This window comes from Eubalaena glacialis, chromosome 19 (genome assembly GCF_028564815.1).
Source record: "Eubalaena glacialis isolate mEubGla1 chromosome 19, mEubGla1.1.hap2.+ XY, whole genome shotgun sequence".
Lineage (NCBI taxonomy): Eukaryota > Metazoa > Chordata > Mammalia > Artiodactyla > Balaenidae > Eubalaena > Eubalaena glacialis.
The window spans coordinates 39,683,936-39,701,021 of record NC_083734.1 but is presented as its reverse complement, the minus strand read 5'-3'; the positions used below and the strand labels follow the sequence as shown (position 1 = coordinate 39,701,021).

General features: G+C 57.1%; 1 protein-coding gene across 28 annotated transcripts in view; it reads right to left on the bottom strand.

Annotated features, from left to right (window-relative positions):
• The window catches only part of CACNA1G (calcium voltage-gated channel subunit alpha1 G), a 61,553-nt gene that overhangs the window by 30,952 nt on the left and 13,515 nt on the right, over positions 1-17,086 (bottom strand). For all 28 annotated transcript variants that reach the window (XM_061176989.1, XM_061176992.1, XM_061177007.1 and 25 more), the window contains exons 8-13: positions 16,051-16,834; positions 13,781-14,157; positions 1,458-1,609; positions 470-655; positions 258-372; positions 22-177 (exon numbers count right to left, since the gene is read on the bottom strand). In XM_061176989.1, coding sequence (XP_061032972.1) covers positions 22-177; positions 258-372; positions 470-655; positions 1,458-1,609; positions 13,781-14,157; positions 16,051-16,834 — 1,770 coding nt within the window. The remainder of the gene's footprint in view (positions 1-21; positions 178-257; positions 373-469; positions 656-1,457; positions 1,610-13,780; positions 14,158-16,050; positions 16,835-17,086) is intronic.

The following is a 17,086-nucleotide window of genomic DNA, read 5'->3' as shown; positions in this document are numbered from 1 at the left end:
CTGCTGAGGGCAGGGGGTTACCTCCGCCTGGAAGCCCTCCACCAGAATGGCAACGAGCAGGTTGAAGAGCACGTAGTTGCCAAAGGTCATGAGGGCAATGAAGTAAAGGGCAGCCCAGGATGACGTGGAGGCCATTCCGTTGTAGAGCACCTTGTTCCAGTCCTCCTGGGTCAGGATCTGCCGGCCGAGGACGGGAGTCAGGGCCTTCACCGGGGGCACCCCACCACCCTGCCCACCCTGCCCTGTTACCCTGGCACCTGAAAGACAGTGACGATGGCCCAGAGCAGGGAGTCAAAATTCTTCCGGTCCGGCAGCGTGTCCCCATCCCTCTCAGATGCAAATTTGCAGCCAAAAAGATGCATACCCAGGATGCTGAAGACACAGGAGCCACAGGATGGGGATCAGGGCCCCAGCAAACCCTGCCCCGCAGGCCCTCATCCCGCTGGCACGGGTGCCACACCTGCCTCACCTGAAGATGAAGATGAAGAGCATGAGCAGCATGCAGAAGGTGGCCACGTTGTCCATGGTCTTCATGAGCACCACGAGCTGCCGCTGCAGCGCCGGCAGGAAGCGCACCAGCTTCAGCACCCGCATCAGGCGGAAGGTCCGCAGCACCGACAGGCCGCCCCCCTGCTGGCCCACGATCTCCCACACGCTGCGAGGGGCGGGTGGCCAGAGCCTGAGCCTGAGCCTGAGCCCGCTGCATATTCACCCTCCGCCTGCCCCGTCCTTTAGGAGGGCCCAGCAGCACCTGAGGGTCTGGACTGACCAGCACTGAGAAAGTGGGCAGCAAGGGGCCCTTGGGCCTCCAGGCAGGAGCTCCAAGATCTGGGTGACAGCTCCAGCCCTCCCCACCCTCCCCTCTAGGCCAGTCCTCTCCCTCAGTCGGCCAATGCAGCAGCCTCAAGTTATGGAATGTTTGCTTTGTTCTCTTCTAATGAAATCTAAAGCCAATTCCAAAAAAGCAATAAAGTAGTTCTTCTGGCCCAGGGCCTGGGGGGTGTGGGGGGCAGTGGAGCACTTTCCCAAGGTCTTGGAAACCCTAAAGCAAGTTGCCAGCGTCTGCGACAGTCTCCAAGCACTTTGTAAGCCGGGACAGCTGGCTGGGCCTTACACCTCCTCCAACTCCTCTCCAAAGCCAACTCCCCAGTCCTTGTCCACCCCAGGTCTGCATGGGGTCGAAGACAAGGAGTGGAAATGAGAGCAAAGACTTCAGAGGGGCCCAGCCAAAGCGGATAGGAGGCCACGTTCCGCGTGAGCAAGGTAAGGCCTAGGGAGAGGGTGGAGCGCAGCGTTGGGGGCATGGAGAATCCTCAGCTGGGGGAGTGTAGAGCCTGTGGGTCAGTGGGGCCTGATTCCAGATCCCTCCACCCCAGAGGAACAGGCTGTGTGGCTCCTCGCCCCAAGCTACCCCGAGGGCATTCCTCAGGCAAGAGGCAGCAGAGGGGCAGTCATACCTGATGACAACAATGACACCATCAAAGATGTTGTAGGGGTTCTTGATGTAGCCAAAGGGACCATACACGAGCAGCTTCAGTAGCATCTCCAGGGCAAAGAGGCTGGTGAAGACGATGTTGCTGATTTCCAGGGCGTTGGTGAGCTCCTCAGGCTGGAGGACAGGGTGGGCATGAAGCAGCCAAGGCTTGTCCCTGAGCCCCTCATCCCAGTCCTCCCAAACACCTGGCCACATGGAGAGGGGGAGCGGGAACAGCAAGCCAGTGGGTGGGAGTGGGGGTGTTGGGAGAGGGGAGTAGTGGTGCTGAATGCTCAGGCTAATGGGGAGGACCCGCCCCCAAAGGGTCCATGAGAAAATGCACTCAGGGGTGGCCACTGCACAAAGCCCCCAGCCCCTGGCCATTTCCAGCTCTGAGTCTCAGACCCTGGGGCCACAGGTTCACAGGAGGCCTATGCTGTGGGTTCTGCCCACCTCCTACTGGGTGCTCCGAGACCCATCCTGTCCTGTGCTACCATGTCAGCTCAGCAGGCCCAGGCCAGCAGTGTACTGATGTTGGCCGATACCAGAGGGTGATTGCCAAGACCTCACACACGTACCCAGTCACAGAGCCACATGCAAATCACACGTGCTCTACGATGACTCTGTGGACTTGGCAGCATTCTCTTGGACAACTGTTGACGACGTTGCTTTCTTCCAGACATGCACACACTGCATACAGGTACACACAAATGCGTACGTGCACACACACATATACACAAACACACGAACAAGTATACACACGCAATACCTGCGTGCATGCACACAGAAGCATGTACACACAAACACACTGATGAGCAGAAGGGAGACCCCAGGAAGGGTTGTCACAGATGAGGTGGCACCTGGAGCTGCTACCCGAGTCTAGGACACCCAGGTTAATTCTCCGCCTATCCTGTCAACTCACTGTGTGACTGACCTTCAGCAAGATCCTTAACCTCTCTGGTAATTACTTTTATGCTCCTACCCAGGGTCTGGGATTGGGACTGAGGATACAACCTAGAGAGGTCATCAGAACTCATGACAAACTTTGCTTCATCTGCTATCCCAGTGCAGAATATTAAGTACCTCCTCCCTCTTAATATTAAGTACCTACTGTATAATCCACCAGGTACGCAAAAACATGCCAGCTGTGCTCCCTGCCTCCTAGGAGCTCAGAGTCTAGCTGGAAACAAGTTGTACACACACAAAACAGCTGAATAACCACAAGAGACCTTAGATGCTTTGGTGCCAAAATAAATTATCCAGACAGTAAATCCAGGAGTTCAGGGGAGAGAAGGTGAGGGAGGAACACACAGGGAAAGCCTTAGTCGGGAGGCAGCACTTGAAATGAACTCTGAGGGTGAGTGGGGTCTCTTCAGGCAGAGGGAAGGGGAAGGCATCACAGGGTCGAGCCAGGGAATGAGCCATGTCTGGGGAGAAAGGGAGGGGCCTGGCCAGGCTGCAGGCTGCTGCTGCAGAGTGAGATATGATTGGCTCAGTGGAGCCCACTGCCCACCTGATGAGGTGTCTTGACCACCCAAAAGCCCAAGATCCATAGTAGCTACTCAAGAAGTTTGAATTAAATAATCAAGTGAAGCCCTTAGTCCATCAGACACCTCCCCCTGTTTACCCAGCTGCCTCATCCGGCCGGCTGCCCAGGTAGGTCACCCAAGCATGGAGCCAGGCCCTGGGCACTGCCAAATGTATCCTACTGGCCCCAATATGTGCAGCCAGCCTGGGTGGGAGAGGGTAGAGCTGGAAGGCAGGGTCTTCTGATTGACTGGCAGGTGAGGGGCATTTGGGGGCTCAACAGCTACTTAGAAGGAGAGAAGCTCTCAGCCCACAGATGGATTCTCTCCAAAGACAGGTCTGGGGAGCAGGGCCGGGGTCAGCAGGCGGGGCCGAGAGCCAGCTGTCCAGAGAGCAAGTGGCTGTCGTGGGGGCCGGTGTGGCATGGAGCCCGTTGCTCCAGCAGATCTTGAGTGAGATTTTGCTCTCAGACTGTGAGTGGGGGCATGCCACTTGACCTAGCAAATGGGGTCACAGGGAGACAGGACCTTTGGTCCCTCCAGCGGGAGCACAGTGCAGGTGGTGGGGAAGGGGCCATGGTTAGGACAATTAAATCGCAGAGCTCAGGGACTTCTCTGGGGGTCCAGTGGTAAAGAATCCGCCTTCCAATGCGGGGGACGCAGGTTCGATCCCTGGTCGGGGAACTAAGATCCCACATGCCGCGGGGCAACTAAGCCCACCCGCCACAACTACTGAGCTCATGCGCCTCAACAAGAGAGCCTGCGTGCCGCAAACTACACAGCCCACGCACTCTGGGGCCCGTGTGCCACAACTAGAGAGAGAAAGCCCGCACGTCACAGCTACAGAGAAGCCCGTGCGCCACAAAGAAGACCCCGGGTGCTGCAACTAAGACCCGACGCAGCCAAAAAAAAAAAAAAAAGCCCAGGGCTCAGACCCTCCTCCTGACTAAGTGGATCTCCCACTTTCTGCTCCCAAGTCCAGTCTGTTTCAGAAAGCCACGGTCAGTGAACCTGCCTCCCTGTCACTCTGCAGTCTGCCCAGTTGTCCATCCTTGGATTGGATAAAGATGGTAAGCACAGGCCACACTGGTGCGATGCTCTGTGGGTTCCCAGGCTCAACGTGTGTCTCACCTTGTACCATCCACACAACAGCCCCCCCACCCTCGTTTTGCAGATGAGCAAAAGTGGTCAAAAGATGATGAATGACCAGCACAAAGTCATAGGGCAGGGAGAGCCAGGGAGCGGGACCCAATCCCCCCTTACTCTGAGTCCAGTAATACTAGGCTGTCAGGATCCAAGAGTGCAGTGAGGGGCCTGTGAACCCAGACACGGGGATGGACTGAATATGTAATGTGTCTTCTTACATATATAAAATTATATTTCACATGAACGTAGATGTATGAATAAAGAATGAGTTTGAAAGCATAACTGAGGTGCATGTATAATGGGTGAATTTTACGGCATATAAATTATACATCAAAAAGATGCCAGAAACAAAAATTAATAAAATAGTGAAAGCACTATAGCTTTGCTATCATGTATTTACTTAATTAGTGAATGCTTAAAGTACAACTACTACCAGGCGTGTGGAGGAGGGGTGTTCTCACCGTTTCCTGGTGTTGTCTACAGGGCTTACGACAGTCTGTACCTGAGGGCTCACAGATACACACAGACACACACACTCACCCGCCAGCGCACCAACCAAGAGCCTCATCAGAAGGATGGTGCGGGCTCCCCCAAGGCCTGCGTCACTGCCCTCTTAAAGGGGTGGCGGCAAAGCCTGGAGCTGCAGCGCGCCCAGCCAGCCTCCAGGAGGCAGTGGGACCCAAGAAGCAGGTAGAAAGGAGGGCCTGGCACTCTCCCCCCTTCCCCCACCCCCGCCTTCCCTCTCTCTCCTCACTGCACACACTTAGGGGCAATGCCTATTCCCTTCCAAGGCTCCGGTATCCCCCATGATCCATGGGAAAAAAGTCCTCCCCCAGACAGCCAGGCCTGTCCAAGTTACTAAATTGGAAGCTGGGAATGTTCTGCAAATGCAGGACGAGGACACAGAGACTCAATCTTAGCAACACCGTTGCCCCAGGGACCAGAGCCGTGATCACAGCCACTGCAGCTGCAAAGGGACGGGGTGGGAGCCAACTTCTCCTAGTGCCCTCCACGGGCCCTGCACTGCTACCACCTTCCTCCCAGGAGTTCATTTCCTCCCTGCTCACACCACACAGGGGAGGGATGTGGGCTTCCTTGACGGCAGGGAAACAGGCTCTGAGGTGTGGTGACTTGATGGAGGTCACACCGCTCACTTAGAAAGGTGCATCTGCACGTCCCTCCACACCTCTCCATGCTGCTGCCCCCGCCACACACCCAGACAGCCCGCACAGACTCACACAAGCCCATCAGGCTGCCAGCTAGTCCCTTTTCTGGTCTAGACTGCATCCTCCCTCCTGTTCACGAAGGTCAAGGCCCAGTGGGGGCTTCTGCGAGTGGAGGCCAGGCAGCCTGAGCTTCTCCCACCCAGAGGCCCCAGGCTCTTCTCTGTGCTGACGCTAACTGTAAATCTCCCATCTCCCATCTCCCAACGCTTTCCCTCCCCTTAGCCTGTCAGCTTGGAGTAACTGGGCCCCAGGTAAGCTGCTCGATACTTCCCAGCCCCAGGACCCCCCTGAAACCCAGAGCACCTCCATCCACTAACCCTTAAAGTGGTCATGGTGTGCGCAACACTGCTAAGAGGTGGGGTCGAACCTGAATGCAGGAGGCCAGCCAGCTCGGAGACTTTGCACCTGGGTGACCTCAGGCAAGTCCTTTAACCTTGCTGGTTCCCAGTGGCCTCTTCTGTTAAACAGGGTAACACCTCCTTGTGACGAGGCTGCCCTGCCAGATATAGGAGTTAAAGCCTGTGAAAACACCCAGGCCAGAGTCCTGCTCAGGTGGCAGCAGTCCTCACACGTGGCAGCACAGAGTGCCTGCAAGGCCGAAGCTAAGCACCACGTGTGGGCAGACACCAGAAGGGCCCCAGGAGCTCAAACCAGCTGAGGTCAGTGGGCCAGTGGGGAGGAGGCAGTGGGAGGAGAACTCCCGTGGAAGGCATCCCGGGCCAGAGCGGCGTGAGCAAAGGAGCAGAGGAAGGCATGTGCAGGGCATACTCCAGGACCAAGGATCAAGTGTCTGCCCTGGTCGGAGGGTGGGAGGGACCACTGGGGAGCAAGGCTGCCGGGTAGGCGGGGCCCAGCCAGAATGGCCTTGACTCCGCTCCACGACTTGACTCAGGCTGGACTTGCCCCTGCCCATGATGCTGCCATTGAGGCTTCTGGGGGCAGGGAGGAGATGTGCGAAGCAGTATATTAAGAAGATGAATCCGCTGCAGTAGTGGCCGTGTGCAGATGGCTTGGGGAGACAAAGAGATGGAGACCAATCAGGGGATACCGCAGCGGTCCAGGCGCGAGGCCTGAGAGCCGGCTCTGGCAGAAGGGGATGTGCCTTTTGCAGGGAAGGTGCAAGGCGGGGACAAGCCAGACCAGACCTGAGGGGAGGCCTATACGAGTCACCCCAACCCTGCCAAGCTCCACCTTCGCCCCCCATCTCCTCAGCTGCCACCTGTTCCACGGACCCTGAAATCTCTGCTCCCCAATTCTGACTCCTCAGCTCACCTCACCTCTGCCTTTGACAGTCTTGCCTGCTGATCCCACACCCAAAAGAGGTGGTCCAGGTGGGCCGCAGTGATGGGGTGAGGGTCACTGGGTCAGTGGGACCTCCCCCCTCCTCCTCCTCCTCCAAGGAGGTGTGGGAAATCAGGGGACGCCTGGGCGGCAGGAGGTTTCTAGGAGCCCTCACAGGCCTCATCATACAGATCGTGGCCTTGTTCTTCGCTGTCCCCCTGGAAGCACTCTAGCTTGGAACGTTGCCTCTCAGCACGTTCTTCTAGCCCCTCATGCCTGCTGGGCCCATTGTTAGGTGTCACTGTGCTCCAGTGCCTCGTAACCAGCGGTACTTTAGTCCCTCACCATGGTCTCCTGCCAGCTCCCCAGAGCTACCCAAAGGGAACACACAAGCCAAGTAAGTGCAAGGCACCCACAGTGCTCGCTCAGCTTGCAGACAGTCAACCCAAAGCTTCTGTGACTTAAAATTTTGGATCTGTGGCCCCTGCCCCTCACTAGCCTGCACAGTCTCTTGGCCCAGTTGTGGTGGACCATTTAAAGGCTGCCCTCAGGCCACAGACCTCAGAGGGCTCCTGTCTTGCCAGCTCCAGCCCAGGTAAGTCGCCACCCCCTCTGCCTCTCTGCTGCAGCTGTCGAATTGCTGAGCTTCGCTAGTCACGAACCTATGCTGACTGGACAGGGGAATACCCTGCTGGGGGACCAAGCGCTGCTCTGTGCCGGTATTCATCTTCCTCTATTGTTGGATCTCCATCTTTCACCCCCAAGAGCTGCCTCAGACCCTTTCCCTCTTCTCGGCCCCCATCCCCACTCCCAACCTGGCCTCCTGCTTCATGGGGCTCCACTTCCCTCCCCTAGACAGCTCTGTGTCCTGCAACCTACTCATCTCTCTTCCCTCCTGGAAGGGAGCCAGCCCCTCCTCCACCCGCACCTCCACCCCACACCTGCCCGCCATGCTCCCCTGGACTCCATTTCATTCCATCAGTTGTCCCTGTTTCCCTCACTTCTCCAATATCCCTTCCCCTACCTAAAAGCAGAAACCCTCGCATGGATCCAGGCCCATTCATGCCTGAACCCCAGGCCCCACCACTCCAGCTCTCTCCAAGAACCCTCTTCCCAGCCCTCCTCTTCTGGATGCCTGGGCAGTCCCTGAGCCTGCTGCAGGCCCCTCCTGCCTGATGACTACCTCCCTCTACTTCCCTGACCCTGTGCCGGCCACCTCCTGCCCTCTTAAGGCTCTTCTCCCTCTCCCGCTGCCTTTCTCCCCTCAGCCTTGGCTCCTCACCCAGAGAGCCAACCTGCCTGATAGCCTTCCCAGGATGGCCCACGGCCAGCTCAAGGGCCGCGGCAAGTCCAAAACAAACCCTCTCACCTCCTCTCCCAAACCTGCTCCTTTCCCGACTTCCCAGCTCCATCCCTCTCCAGGATTCAGTTTTGGAACCTAGGAGTTATCTAGGATTTATGCCTGCCCTTCATCCCTCTAGTAGCAGGTGCCCGGGCCCACAGACCTTGGCAATGGAATGGCTGTGCCCCCACCCACTCATTCTATTCCCCCTCTGCCATACAGGGGGCCCTCACTGTCTCTGATCTGAACGATAGAAATAGCCTCCGGGTCCCTCCCCCAAACCAGCCCACACCTAACTGGAAGCTCCAGCTTCAACAGCACTGCTGGACTCACTTCACTGCTGCTCAGACAACTCGGGGTGGGGTGGGGGAGGCAACACGACGGTCCTTCAGAGGATCCTATGCCTCCCTGTGCCTTCCCAGGCCAGGCTGCCAGAATCCCCCCCAGTCCCTCCACCGGAACCCTCTGCTCCGGGCCTCAGCTACCAATCCCACTTATCTTTCAAGGCCACCCTCAAAAGCCACCTCCTTCAGGAAGCCCTCCGAAATCCCCCATCTGGGTGTAAGCATCTGTCCTCTGTCCCCAGAAGTCTCCCTTATGGCATTTGGCGTAATCATCCATGAAGCAGAATGACTTTTCTGCTGGAACCTAAGTTTCTTGGGTGCTCCTGGCACTGCCCCCACCCCCATTCTATTATTCTATTCTAACATGCTGTGCACAGGAGGTGCTCCCCACGTTTGCTGAATTGGGGGAGTCTTAGAGCCAGATGACACCTGGAGGAATGGGAGCACCCCTTTTGCTGGCCATCTCCAAAACAGCACCCTTCTCCCTCCCACATCTGGAGAACCTTTGAAAGTCTGGGGCCAGGGCAACTGTAAAAGATCATCCCCCCAAGTCTTGCTTGGCCCCCAGCCCCAGCTCCTCTGTCTGGAGGCCAAGGACTCCTGGGAGGCCCAAGGAATAGGACAGGTGTCTGTAAACCCCTGTCCTCGAAGGCCACACTGGGGTATCCATGCCTGTGTCTATCTTCTGGGAAAAGGGTCCCAGCTTTCAGCAGAATCCAAAAGGAGCCTGTGAATCCCCTCAAAGTTAAGACCTACCACATCTGGACTCTCCCCCACCCTACCCCACCCCCAGCTTCCCTTGCCTTGAGCAGCTGACTTCACTCACTTATAAATAGAAACCCTCCCTGGACATGTATCTAGAGTGACAGGATGGGGAAACAAGCAGAATCATCACCTGCCCTGTCCTCTCCTGGCCTGAAAGGCTGTGTATTTTGGACCCTCCCTCTCTCTTCTCTGCAGGCCAGGAGACCAATGGGCTGTGTGCCCTACCCACCTCCCCACATGCTGTTGTCCCTCTTCTAGAATATGAGGTTGGCCCCTGCCCTCAGCAGCCCCAGACCAGGAAGGGGGTGATTAGGAAGCTCCTGTGTCCTTAAGAACCCATTCTCCTGGAGGGGCCTTGCCCCCGTGCATACTCAGCCAGAGACAGGTTCCAGGGGACAACCTCTCTTCTGTGCTCCAACAGCACGCTGGATGTCCCACAGGCACCTTGTATGCAATGCCCTCCAGCCCAACTCTGCACAAGCCACAGTGCTCCCCCCTGAAGCAGAAACCTGGGTGTCATCCTCGCCGCCTCCTCCCCACAGATGTCCAACTGGTATTGAGTTCTACAGATTCAGCCACCTGCCAGCTCTCCCCAGCACTCTTCTCTCTGTCTCCAGGGACAGAGATGTATGAACTGGCCAGACCACTGCAGTAGCCCTCTGGTGGGCCTCCCTGCCTCCTGTCTCCCTCTCCCTTCTACTCCCCACGTGGCTTCCGGAGGCCTTTTCATAAAACACAAACACATATCATCGACCTGCTTAAAACCTTTTTTGGGAACCTGTCACCTTCAGGATAAAATAAACCCAAACTCCTTCCTATGCCTCTCAGGACCTAGCTCTGAGTTTTTTCCAAACTCATCTCTTGTTACTTGCCCATCCCAGCCCCCACCCAGTGCCCTATTCATTCTGAACTCCTTATAAATCTCTTCGTTTTTGTGTCTGGTGCCTCTGGCCCTCCCCCATGCTGCGCCCTACCCTCTACCCTTCACTAGCTACTTCCCACTCTCCATTCAAACTCAGCTCTTAGGTCATGTCCTACTGAAGCCCTCCTTGAATCCTTTCCCCAGTCTGGGTCATGGGCTACTCCTCTGTGCATCCTTTCCAAGCACGTATTACATCAAGTAAGTGTGACTGTTTACTTGTCGGTGAGGTCTTTGAGAGGAAGGACAGAGTGCCCCGGCCCAGCGTTGTACTGGAGCGTCTGGTTGTGCACCTCTCTTCCCAACTCCACATGCAGTGACATCACATTGGTAGCTTGAAATCAGCCATAGTGGAAGCATTTACACCATGGAAATTGGCAAATACTGTAAACACCACAAATCAGGACATTTTTTTCTTTTTAAAGGGCTGGTTATTAAACATTTATCAGCATGCCACTGCTTAGGCCCAACTCTGATGCACAGAAAATGTGTGTGGAATGGATGGATGGATGGATAGTTCACAAGTTCCCTGTTCCAGGCACTGCCCCCTAGTGGATGGGGCACATACAAGCCCGCCCTCCATCAGATCACACTTCCGATCTGAAGTTATATTCTTGCTCCCTCCTCAGAGTCCTGTGCCTTTGTCCTCCTCACCAGCCTCTCTGCACAAACTAGCCCTGCCACTTCTCCGCCAGCTGGTGGGTTAAGGGGAGGGGAGAGCAGGAGAGTGTGGACAGCATGGGGCCCACCTCGGGTAGGGTGGGGTATGACAAAGTGGATGCTACCTTGGTCAAGAGGTTGGCAGAGGGCAGCAGGAGTATCACTGCTCTAGACAGGAAAACCGAATGATGGGTAGGATAGGTGACGGTGGGAGAGGACAGGTCTGGAAAGGGCACCAGCAACGGGCTGGGCTCCTCCCCCAGGGAAGCACCAGCAACACCTTCTCCAGTGTCCAACAGTCTGATCAACACCAAGATCGATGGATACAACTGCCTCACTAAGAGCACTGCAGGGAAACAATGAGCCTCTGGCCCTCGCCTCTGAGCATCTGCAGACGCTCTTCCTTGCTGTGTCTCTCAGCTCTCTTGCTCAACTGGCTCCTCCTCTCCTTCACCTGAGGCTCCATTGGAGCCTCTGTCTCCTGGTCCCTGCTCCGTCTATCCTTGTTTGCATCAGGGTCTTGGTCTGTCTTTGGCTCCCTCTCCGTATCTGTCTCTGTCACCCCTACGTCTCTGTGCCTCCATCTGTCTCTGTCTCCTCCCCCTGAGTCTCCATCTCCCCCTCTATATCTCTGACCTTCTTGTCTCTGTGTCTCTGCCTTCCTATCTTTTTATCTCTCTCCCCCTGGGTCTCCATCTTGCTCTCTGTGCCCCCATCTCCCTATCTCTGTCTCTCTCTCCCTTTCTCTTTCTGTCTCCCTCTGTGTCTGCATATCCCCCTCTGTGTCTCTGTCTTTCAGCCTCCATGTCTCCTTGCACCCTTCCCTGCCCCCCTCAGCCTGCTCAGGCTCAGGGACCCAGATGGCGGGACATTCATGCCGCAGTGCCTGCAAGCACAGGGCCACGGCTGCTTCTGGGATTTTCTACCGCTCCCAGCCCCTGAGCCTGCCGGTGCCGCAGTCAGTCCTCTGCCTGGCCTGCTGGTGACTCTCCCTCACCCCTATGGGGCCCTCGGCAACCAGGTATTGGGACAAACTCCTCCCTGGAGCAGACATTGTGCCACCACTGAGTGGGGACTCCCTGCTGCTGAGGACTTGGGAGGCTGTCCCCCGCTTTCCTCAGGAACTTGGATAGGGAGATGTTGCAGGCACCGTGACTGATTGCTATTACTTCTTCCCCAAGGGGGTGTCCTCCTTGATGTCTAACTGAAAGCCTTCTTGCTGCAGCTTCATCTGCCCTCAGTCTCTGTGACTCAGCTTCTTTCCAGCACAGTCAAAGCCTCCACCAGCAGTCGAGGAGGTGCCCCCGGGGGGAGGGGCATCTGACCACGGCCAGAACTGGGGTAAGGGAGAGGAGGCTGAGATTCAGGCTCGGGAGCTGGCGTAATGGGAGCTTAGGAGCTGCCGCCACCTGGATCGCGGCAGCAGAAAATGCCGCCACAACCAGCCTGACAGAGCAGAGCACCTCTCCCCAGGAGGCTGGCTGAGCAGGCGTGAGCCACACACACCCACGCCCCATGCGCCCAGACACAACACGCCCACCAAAGTGCCATACTCCCCACCTGCTGACCCTGCAGCCGGTGTCCTGCCCCGCTTCCACCTCACCTCCATAGGAAAGGAACAGGGTATAGCCGGCTGGGTGGGGGTCATTGAGGCAAAAGGAAGGGGCGTCAACATGGTTGATGGCGATGGAGGAGGGGCTGGGGTGCACCCGGCTGGACAGGGCAATTGGGGTAGGAGCTGAGTGGGGTGGACGGTAAAGGAATTCAGAACCCCCTGAAAAGTGAACATCTCACGTTTGCTCCAGCCGGGCTTGGACCTAGGATACCCAGCCTCGACCCAGACCCACTCCCCGCACTGCCCCGTGGCCACGCCCAGAGGAGCCCAGGCCCCGCCCTATGGTTGCCCCACCCCTGCCCCACCCGTGCGTGCGTGCGTGCGTGCGTGTGTGCGCGCCCACTCCACACCTCTGGCTCCACGTGCCTGTACCCGTTGGGTTGGGGCAGTACCTGGCTCCGGTCGGCACCAGGGAAGGTCTGGCAGCCCCGACCCCCCCTGAGCCCCAAGACAGTGAGAACACCCAGGGGAGAAGAGCACAGAAGGGCCTGTGAACCGCAGCACCTGCCTGCTGGCCTCCCTCCTTTCCCAAGAATCCGACAAGGGGGTGACCTGGAAGGCCAAACTGGGGGGAAGGGCTGCCTTCTGAAAGGATTCCTGTGGGGGATGAAGCCATAGCCGGTTGTGAGGCCCCATGGTACCTGCTCCCACCTCCAGTGTGGGAGTGGGGTCAGTGGGGTTCGCCAGGCCACCCCTCCTGTTCTTGCACAGCTCTGCGAGAGAAGACAGCCTCCTCCCCCTCAGCCCAGATCCCATTGCCTGCAGCCTTCAGCCCCGCAAAACAAGCCTGCTTCCTCTTCCACATGACAGCCCTTCAAATATTTGAAGACAGCTCGCCTGTCCCTGCTGAGCCTCCTCTTCTCCTGACTAAACATCCAGGTTCTTAGAACGATTCCTCAAGCGCAATGGTTTCAAGTCCCCTCACCATGCTGGGAGCTCTCTTCCACCCAGAGCCGCCCTCCCCGTTCACAGCACGGCTCCCAGAACAGAGGCCAAGAGCAGATGGCCTCCCTCCCTACCCCGCCCGGGGGCAGGCTCCAGCCCTCCACTCCTCACCTCTACCTGCACAGCCCCCTGCTGCCTCCAGTCAATCACACCCCTAATTACTGAGTCAGGTGAATGCCCGGGGGCCCAGCCCACCCCCTGTATGTGACTTGTCCCTCCAAAAAGGCCTTGCCCACGTCTGATGCTCATCACTCATTTAAATCCTTTAAAGCCCACCTCCTCTCAGAAGCCTTCCCAGATCAAACACACCCAGCTCAGACCCTGCCCCTGCCCTGGGCAACCTCCACACTCAGAGACTGTATGACATTCACTGGCTTTCACGCTCCAAAGAGTCCCCACGCATTGGTGCATCTCCCTACTGTCCTCCTCCCTGCCGTGCAAGCTAGCAGCATGGAGAGGAAACGGAACACGGGGAGGGAGGGGAGGAAGGCAGAGGGTCTCCAGCCCCAGGGACCATGCCCTTGCCCGTGTCCCTACCTGCTCGTGGTATTCGATGCCCATGCTGAGTGTGTTGACCAGGATAGCAATCATGATTCCCCGACCAAAGTACTTGCTGTCCACAATCTTGCGAAAGGTGTCACAGATCAGCCTCCAGAAGGCCAGCACAGAGTTGGGCTCCACGTCCAGCCCCAGGCTCCGTCGACGCCAACTGTGGGGATTCCGGCGGTCGCCGTGCTGGGCGTCCTGTGTGAACTCATAAACTGCCTCGCTGTCTGAGTCAGGCATCTCGTGGCCGGCGAGCTCCACCTCCCCTGCCCCAGTCCGGACACAGTAGGGACAGCTGTCTGGGCCACAGGCTCCACTGTCTGCCTTCAAGCAAGGGCTGGAGATCTTGCAAGAGCTTTGGCAGGTGCCTGGGACAGGAGAGTAGAGGTTAGAGACTCCAGGGTTTCCAACTTGGGGTCACCCTTCCCTCAGAGTGTGTATAAAATGAGTGGGGGAGTTTGGGATTCTTTCAATGATGTGGGTGCTAGGCACCTGGTGGGCAGGGGTGCTGAATGACTTGCAATGTGGGCAATCCTGAGTAATAGAATGCCCCCAAATGCCAATAGCATCCCACTGACAGTCACGGCTGGTTGTCCTAGGGTTTGTGCAGTTGACCTAGGAGCCTTCAGGAAGGAGCCTAGACCATCTTTCCTTCCCAGGGAAGCCAGCCCTGCATTAACACTGCTTTAAGTAGCATTTTCCAAGGGATCCTTAAGACACACACCCATACATGTGTATTCATGTATGTTCTCACACCAGACACACACACATGTGCGCTAGACACATACTCGCATACACACATGTACTGTGTACATACGCATACAATTTATGAGTCATATATACATGCACAGCCAAACACAAGTGTGCACAGACCCATACATATCACAGGTGCACGTGTGCCAGGCATGTGCATACATGGGTGTGCATACACACCAGACAAGAGCACCACCCCGTGTGCACGGACACGCACCTATACACATCAGACACGTGTGGACACATGCACACGTGAACACCAGACATGTGCATGCAGACGGGCACATACACACACCAGACACCTTCATGCACACACACACACACACCCCCCCCCCAGACTGCGCATGTCCACGTACACAGTGACCTATCCCAAGACGCCAATGTCCATTTAAATCCAGCTTTGACCATAGACTGTGAGAGCTGAAAGGAACCTCAGAGACCACCCAGAGAAAGCATGGATGTGAAGACGCCTGGCTCGGGGCCCAGCCCTTCCGCCTGCATGCAGGAGGACATCAGTAAACACCACTGACAGCTATGATGGTCCCAGCCCTGCCTTCTACACAGAAGGAAATAGAACCATGCGTGTGTGCGGCTGGCTGGCGCCCCTTGGCAGGGTAGTAGAAGAGCTGGCACAAGAACCCTTCCCACTGCATTCTGTGATGGCACCTTCCTGTCCCAGCCCACATTCCCACATAACAGCCCACAAATATCGCACTTCTCCCACGTGCCACATCCTTCCTGAAACACAGGCCCTGGGCTTCGGCTACAGTGAGTCTGTCTGTGGAGGAGGGTGTGCCACCCCTGCCTGACTGGGGGATGCCCCCAGGTGCAAGCATCTCCCTTCCCCACGACACTGGGTGTTCCACCCATCAGCCTAGCAGCCCCTGAGGACTTGCTGCGCCAAGCCCCAGGTCTCCCTATGGGGACGGAGTGACACTCGCGTTTACAAGAGTGCCCTTAGCATGGGGCATGGTGCCCACCACAATCACACACCATTTCCCCTCTGAACCTGCAACAAGGACTATAGAGCGTGGGCCTCAGAGTCAGAGGGCCCTGACTCCACCCCTCACCAATGGCACAGCCTCGGGCAAGTCACACAACCTCTGCAAGCCTCCTTTGTCTCATCAGTAAAATGGGGATAATAAGAAAGTTTATCACTTAAACTGATGAGAGGCTCCAGTGGGGTTTTGCCTGAGAAGCATGTGACAGGCACACAGCAATCCGGCAACAACTGCAAACAGCATAGAGCAGAGCACATAGCCGGTGCTCCTTACATGACAGCTGTTGTTGTTATTACAATGTAGGAATTATGATTCCCATTTTAACAGATGAGAAAATTAGGGCTCAAAGAAGCGATGTGACTAGCTGAAGGTCCCAACGCCAAGAGTGGCAGAATGGGAATCCAAGCCCTGTCCTTCTGACTCCAGACGCCCCAGTCCTGGCTAGGATGGGACATCACCCGGTCCCTGGGTGAGGGGCACCAACATGCCCCTACCCAGAGTTCTCACCTGTACTCTGTGTCTCCAGCAGCTTGTGCATAGAGCTGTAGGGCCTGGGTGGGATGTTGAGGCTGGTGAGGGTGGGGGGTCCAGAGGTGGGGGCCACCTCCATTAGCGCCTTCTCTTTCAGCATCTCTGGTGGAGGGCTGGTGTGCATGGTGGGGTACACCTTCCCACTGCCCACAGTCCTGCCCGATGCTTCAGATGGCGACCTGGGAGGGGGTGCCTGGCAGCGGACTGGCTCCAAGTGGCAGTCAGCATGGTAGAAGCTGTGCACAGACTCTGCACCCCCTGGAGGGCCCCCGGAGAGGGCGAGTGTCGAGGGTGGTGGCAGCACGAGCCGGCGAGATCCATTAGCATCCTTGTCCTGGATCTGTGGGCTGGCCCGGGGGACCCGTAGCGTCCCGTTGCCCAGGTGGTAGTGGTGGTGATGGTGGTGGTGATGGTGCACCAGGTGGTGGACGGACGGACGGCGGTGGGAGCGGGAGCAGCTGCCGCTGGGCTGGGGTTCCTGGCTCCCGCGGGGAGCTGGGCTGCTCAGCAGCCCAGCCCGCACGCCCGCTGCCCGGGAGACCTGGGCCAGCCTTCGGGCTGCTTTCCGGAGGATGTACACGAGGTACTTGAGCAGCTCCTCATAGCAGCTGCCCGGCTCAGAGAAGCTGGCCAGGGTGCTAGCGTTGGAGAGGAACCGCACGCGCTGCTCCCGCATCAGCTGGCTTTCCCGCTGCTTGGTCTCTGAGAACTGCGTGGCAATCACCACCAGGCACAGGTTGATCATGAAGAAGGAGCCCACCTATTGGGGTGGGGACAACAAGAGGAGACAGCCTGAAGGAAAGGGAATCACAGTGCCAGCCACCGAGTACCGAGTGCTCCCTATGTGCCAGGCGCTGGGCTCAATAATTGTCCAAGCATCATCCTGTTTTGTTCTCATAACAATCTCAAGAGGTGACACCTTTATTGTCTCCATCTGACAAGTGAGGAAACTGGGGCTCAGAGAGGTTGAGGAATTTGCCCATGATCATTCAGCTAATGCACAGCAAAGCTT